General features: G+C 35.9%; 1 protein-coding gene across 4 annotated transcripts in view; it reads left to right on the plus strand.

Moving 5' to 3' along the window:
* Positions 1-6,732, plus strand: part of DCTD (dCMP deaminase) — a 19,395-nt gene extending 12,663 nt beyond the window's left edge. For all 4 annotated transcript variants that reach the window (XM_032686589.1, XM_032686590.1, XM_032686591.1 and 1 more), the window contains 3 exons: positions 2,102-2,218; positions 3,401-3,497; positions 5,430-6,732. In XM_032686589.1, coding sequence (XP_032542480.1) covers positions 2,102-2,218; positions 3,401-3,497; positions 5,430-5,508 — 293 coding nt within the window. In that variant the 3' untranslated portion in view covers positions 5,509-6,732. The remainder of the gene's footprint in view (positions 1-2,101; positions 2,219-3,400; positions 3,498-5,429) is intronic.
* The last annotated feature ends 376 nt before the right edge of the window (positions 6,733-7,108 follow it).

The raw sequence follows: 7,108 nt of genomic DNA on the forward strand, positions 1-7,108 counted from the left end.
AAGATTTCTCTTTTTCCCTTGCTCCAGCTGATTATCTTCTATAAATTAGTTTTGGCCTGATCTTGTTTTTGCATGGGAAGAGGTTTGTTGTTGAAAGTTTGTAGAAGTCTGCCAAAAGAACCTTTCTCTCTCATCAGTACAGGAAGGAAACTCGTCTGGTTTTATGGCTGAAAATTTCTGAGTTTTAATGATGGAAAAATATTTACTGAAGGAATTAGTTTTATTTTTTTTTAGTTCTGTGAGCCTTTGAAAACATCCTTTCTGGGGGCCTTCAATATTTTAGACTGCTGCCTAGAACATAAGTATAGTGTTCAAAGAAACTTAAAAATGATATTTCTGTCCTGTTGACATAATCTAGTTCTAGTTGTGGAAATGATGACACTCATTTTCACTCAATACTCTGTAACCCCAGAAAAATAATTCTCTGACTGTTTATTGTGAAGGCTACATAAGATTGTTGCAACTTAGTAATATACATGGAGTTCAGCATGTTTTCCGGATTTTCTGAATGTATAGGTTCATATAACTGTCCGTCTTACACTTAATGGCATATATTTAAAAATGTGGTGTGACCCGATAACAGCTGCAATAGAAACAATAATAATAGTAAAAGAAACCTTAATGTGATGGTGCTTGGCTCTGGGGTTTGTTTTTTTTAATTTCCTATTTTTTGTGTTAGTTTCTGGCTTTACTGGTTATGAGGAGGTATGTGGACAGCATAACATAGGCATAGTAGAAGCCAATACTGAGCTTTCTTTATCAGGTGTTTGGTCCTTTGTGACTCGTCTGCATGGGAAAGTTTGTGTGCTGTAAGTTAGGCTGTAAATTTGCAGTGCATTAGCTGTTACATAGAAAATTCCAGGTAGACATTCAGCACATACGGAAAACATTTCCATTCAGCAAGGATTCCTGCATGTTGAAGGTACTGCACTCAGTTATTTGTGTGGTGAGATCATTCATATAGAGGTCAGCACAAAGTACCAAATTTACTGTGAAGTTGTGCTATGAAACTGTGCCTGTTTTAATCTTTGTATGGATGCAGGGGAGAGGAAACCTACTTTATTTTTTTAAAATCTATTCTTCAAAACGAGCAGTGGAAAAACTTTTAATGTTGTCTCTAAATGAGCTCAAACCCACACCATACTTCAGCATCTGTTTATAAAGTCAGGGCAGCAGGCAGTTTCTTAGTAGGTAGGTATATAAATTATGCAACTTGCTTTTATTCCTAGGAGTAAACAGGAAGTTCTCGTGGAGATCCTAATGTTTTTTTCAGAGGTTCGTTGTGGATTACACAGAAACTGTGCTCTTCTCACCTGTGTTAGTAACACATTAGATAATCTGCTGATGTCTACCCTATAAACACTTAAACCCTAAGGTGCTGTCTGTCCAGAAAGAACTGTTGTGTTATCGTGAAATAAGGCAGGATGGTCTGTTGGTACCTGGCCTGTCTCAAATCCATGGAGAAACACAGGACTTTGTTTTCGTGCTTGAGAAGTCTGGCACCTTTTAATGAGCAGTAAAATCAGTTTAATATTAAAGCTGGGACATTTTTATGGTTGAGTGTGTGTTGAGTATTCTGGGGGTGAGAGAATCATGCAGCAGCGCTGAGCCGTTCTGAGACCCAGAGGACAGAGCTGCTCAGTTTCACTTCACGATTCTCCTGCCTTTAAGAGCGCACAGCGCACTCTTACAACCATAAGACTGTTCCTATCTGTGCATGTAAACACATAAATGAGCTGTTTTATACTGGCAATTAGATACTCCAGAGAGTTGTGAAGCTGTGAGATACTGCTTCACTTAGGGTGGTTGCAACTACTTGGCCCACAGCCTACGGCTTTGTTGCCTGCAATAGGTGTTGGCAAATGGCAATGCTTATGCACTTAATGATATCATTGCTAATCGGCAGCCTGGTCAGAACAATTGACCTTCATTGATCTTGGTACTTCTGCTTTTATTTCTTCCTCTGCCCTTTATGACAAGCTGTGCACGCTATTTGCCTTTGAAAAGATATAAGCAGTTATATTGTAACACTTTAATTTTAGTTTGACTGATTTATTTTAATGATCGGTATTATGAATTGTTTCTTTTCCTGTTTAATCAGTGTGCCACGCTGAACTGAATGCCATCATGAACAAAAACTCAGCTGATGTGAAAGGCTGCAGCATGTACGTTGCCTTATTTCCATGTAATGAATGTGCAAAGCTCATCATCCAGGCAGGTAAGCAGTAGTGCCAGCCTGATTTTTCAGAGTTGCAGTGCTGCCAGCTCATTGGTATCTTATCATAGATGTATTTGATATTGAATTGCTGATCTTAGATATAAATTAATTGCACTGTCAACTTCATAAGATGCTACTTGTGGGGTTTTTTGCATCTGAATGGTGCCAAATTCTTCCAGTGCTAATTGCATCTTCTGTGATTCTAATCGTACTTCTAATTTAGGTTTGTAACTTCTTAGACCAGGAGCTGCCAAAGAACAACACAGACTTTGCATATAATTACTGTCAATTTTACTGTGCTCTGACACATTGAGTATAGTAGGGGCAGAAAGAAATAAACTTCTGCATGAGAAAAGGTCTGGTGGGAGTATATACATGAAATTTTAATTTGAATGTGATGCATGGCAGATATTTGAAGATTTTAAAATATCTTTGCTCATAAATGTCATAAGACTTCTATGATCCTACTTTAATTATGTCTTTCATTACAATTGTTATAAATCTGTGCCACTGCAGCAAGTGTGCTGGCCTAAATGTGTCTCCTTTTTTCACATTAGGCAGTATCTGCAGCGGGCTTCAGTTCCGTAAAAATCTCTGCTTAAAGTAGCGTATATTTTGCTCATGGAGTGAAGTCCTGCTATTCCAGCATGGATCACTGTTCTGGGGAGTTTTTCTTCTGATTGCCACAGGAATCTAGGAAGAAAGTAGTAAACAGAACACTTCTTTATTTTGGTTCAGTAAGGTTTGAAATCGAAAGGTGAAGAGGGAAAGATGATGGTATTCTGCATTTGTGCTACAAGTCCCTTATTTATAGAATCAAATGGTATTCAAGGTAGATTGGCTCCTTGTTCTCAATCCAGTCACTCATCCTTTTCCTTATGCACTTATATCAGCACTAAATTACAATGTATTGATATTCACGTTGTCCGGCAAACACAGGAAGATGTTGATAGGCTCTGAAACCTTGTGAATTCTTTTTTGAAGCTTTTATGCTTCTCCCCTGCCTAAGTAATTGAGGCATAGATCATTCAGCAATTTCAGACAGCACAGAACTATAAATAGAGGTATACCAAGGAGTTCTAGAGTATGTGGGTGAATGCTGCCTTTTCTGATTTTGTGCTCCAGACACAATTATTTTTTTTTCAGCGTAATTCTAACATCTTTTCTATATGACTTGCTTAGGCATAAAGGAAGTTATTTTTATGTCTGACAAGTATCATGACACTATGGAAATGACAGCTGCACGGCGGATGTTTGATTTGGCAGGTATTATATACAGGTGAGAGAACTTTGAATTGACTTTATATTTACTTTGGAAAGGGGGAAAAAGTGGTGTGTGAAAGAGACCAACTTTAGGAGAAAAGTTTTTCTTCTTTGCATGGTGCAGCATTTTATTCTTTTGTTGTGTTTTTAGATGGTTTTCTTTGTAAAAGGTATTGGATTGACAGGCTGTTGCACCATTCTTTGGCTTCTGTATGGTTAAATTTCAATTTCATAATTGTAGAAGAAAATTGGTAGTTTTGTTCTAGAATGCAAGTGAAATTACAACCGTGATGGTTGTTACATTGTACTCAGGAGAGTCATCACTGACTCTGCTTTGAGCAGGAGGTTAGACTAGATGATCTCCAGAAGTCTCTTACAACTTGAATTATCCTATGATCCTATGAGTTGGACTGAAATGACCAGATGATTTTTTTTTTTTGTGCATGTGTTTGAATAACTTGATCCCTATTGAAACTTTAGTATCTTTTTATTGCAACCGATTTGGGAAGGCGTCAGACTAGCCAGCCAAAATTAATTCGTGGTGCCTATAGCTGTCCATGTTCTTTGGTCATCTTTTTTTGTGAGAAAAGCATAAAACGTGAAATATTTGCCTTAAAATAATGAGAATCTGAAGAATGTTTGAAGAGTGGAGTTTTTAAAGGCACTGACAGAGATACCTAAAGACAATCTGTTCAACAGCGAGTTTGATAGGAGTAACATGCTGTGGGTGAGGCTAATTATGCAGTCAGGGAGGCTTTGCAACTCTAAAAAGTTTTACAGTATTAATATGAAGACTTTGAAAAATTTGCAAACATAACAATTCTGACAGATGAAATTTTGGGATGAAAGATACCTACTGGGCTATGGAAACATCCATGGAAAAAACACAGCAGTACTTGAAATTCAGTTTTAGTCCTTCAGTGTATTTCCTGTCTACTAAGACTATTTGACTAAGCAGCATAAATCATTCTCTTGCAAGTCAAATCCTGTAGCTTCTCCAGGGTGAGAAATGTTTTTTGCATTTCAGATTGCTCTTCTGGACAAAGCATTCAAGAGTTTCTGTGGTCAGCAGCATGTGCTTTTCTGTGTTGACTGTTACTTATCCTTGTATTGATTGCTAAGGATGTAGGTGGTACTTACTGAATCTCTTGAACTGAACTGCAGAGCTTAATTAGGCTCTAAATCCACACTATTTGCATAATCTTTTGTTTACTGATAGATTGGAAAATATATTCTGGGTCCCCAAATACCTTCCTTACTAATTGCTGTAGCAGATGCTCTAATGATAATAAAAGAAAACATTTTGTGGCAGTATTAATTTTACTGTTCTGAAGTTAAAATTTTTAAATGATTCCCTCTTAACTAGTTTGGTTTTTACCCAGTATGATGCATAATGTAATCTATTCCCCGAGCACAAAAAATGTTTTAATATACTGACACAAACTTTGAAAGTGTTTTTGAAAACTTGGCAGGAGAAAATGAATCAATCAATCGTATCAAAATATATTTCCAAATATCTTTTTTATATATGCATACAGTATATTTAAATATTTTTCTGTATACCTATATGTGTACCTATATCTGTAAATATATATTAAAAATATTTGAAATATTAATAGATATGAACAAAAATCCCAGCCGTAGTAACATGATAGCACCACCTGCAGCTAAGCTGTTAAAAGTCCTTTGACTCCTGGGTAATTTATAAACTCCAATAGCTGAAGAATGTACAGGCTAACCCACTCCTTGTGTCTTTTTGTCTTAGTCTTTCTTGTCCAGGTTTCTCTCAGTATGGTGCACTATAATTGGCTCCCATAGAGAAGAAAACTATGTTAATCCAAGGATGTGGGTTTTGTTTTTTTTATTCCTTCAAAAATTTAGTTGGAACTGAAGTAAGCAAAATGTTTTAACTACTCACTAACTAATATCTGTATTTTTCTTTTTTAAGGGAATTCAAGCCAAAGTGTAACAAGATCATCATCGACTTTGATTCAATTAACAGTAGACCAAGTCAAAAGCTTCTGTGAATTATGTCTCATTAAATCTTTAGAAGAGTATGATTATCCTTTTCTAAAAAGCTGCTAATGCCTTTCATCTTTAAGTTACTTGCAACTTTTTAATGGCTTCTGTAGCTAAAGTAGACTCATAAGAAATACAAGGCATAAAATGTCCCCCTCACTTAATCTTGTCATGTGGAATCTAAATCTACTTTAAAAATTTTTATGCCTTTATCAAAACTGCTTAAAAAGTGGAGACACGTAGATGAAACAATATATTTGAAGAAAACTGCTCTGATTCTTCTCATATTCATCACCACATGCTCTGTTGGGCTGTCAGCATTGATTTAGCCTCAGTTTAAGAGTAATATTCACCAGTAGTACACTGGAATATGCTAATATATGTTGATCTCTCTGTTGGATATGTGGATCTAAACAGTTGATCCTAATAAAGGACAAAAAAATGTTATCCATGCAAATGTTAATCTTCCAACTAGTTTAACACTAATATTTAAAAGGTTTTACAGCTTTAAGAATGTGTGGCATTCTGCATATGTTATCCAACAAATAAAATACTGATTTTTCTTTTAATTGCTATCTAACACTGCCATACTTGGGGAGGGGTGACAGAGGAAGCTGTTCTGAGATTTGTCTATGCCTGATGGAGCTTTACAAGTGCTTTCAAGTCCTTATTTTCCCCAAGACTCCAGAACTGGAGGAGGTGGAGGGAGTAAATAATTTGACTCTTTACCTTTGGGAGTTTTACTTGGAGTTTGTTTTCATGCATAGAAGGAAATAATTTTATTGGTCTAAATGGTTTCTAGATAATCCAACATAGCTCAGTCTTAACTCAACCTGTAAGGTAACTGAATCATATTTTGTCCTCTGAGAGAAATTGGAGATAGTCAATCCATATCCAGATCTGTGCCAAAAGAGGTAATTATGGCATTAGGTTGTTTCCCAGTGCTGACATAGTACCTCCATTTTCATAAGTGTTGCCTAAAATAATATCCTTTTTAATTTTATCCTGAGATCTGGGAATAGATTTGAGTTCCTTTTCTCTAATTTGAGTTTTAAAAATTAAATATGCCTAATGGCTTTGTTTAGATAACATTGGTGGTTGTTTGTTTTGGGGTTTTTATGTGGTTATATTTCAATGAGCTTTTATTTTCTCTATAAAAGCCTTGTTTCATATTTTGGGACATTATGTAATTTGGCTTCATACCAGTATTATTAAAGTCTTATTAAAATCCACTACATTGAAGTAGACTCATTATTATAATATTAAGTCATGCGCTTGGCTCCAGAGCGCTGCCGTTTTTGCGATCGTATGGAAAGCATATTTGGTGCATTTGTGATATTACATAAAGTATAATGTTCATGAACCATTTGACTACTAAAGGGACCACTGTAATGTATTATAAGATATGTCCATTTATAAAATAATTTGTGTTTCTCTCTTTTTCCTGCAACTGCTTTCCACCTCAAAATTGGTCTGTGGCTTAGTGCCAGAAGGAGAAATTTGCACATATGTGTAGGGGGAGGGTGAAGCCTGAAAAATTACTTTAATAAAATGTCACTAAACCACCTTATGCACATCTTTTTCTTTGGCCTGAATTAGTAAGTAGAA

The sequence above is a fragment of the Chiroxiphia lanceolata genome, chromosome 4 (genome assembly GCF_009829145.1).
Source record: "Chiroxiphia lanceolata isolate bChiLan1 chromosome 4, bChiLan1.pri, whole genome shotgun sequence".
In the NCBI taxonomy this organism is placed as follows: domain Eukaryota; kingdom Metazoa; phylum Chordata; class Aves; order Passeriformes; family Pipridae; genus Chiroxiphia; species Chiroxiphia lanceolata.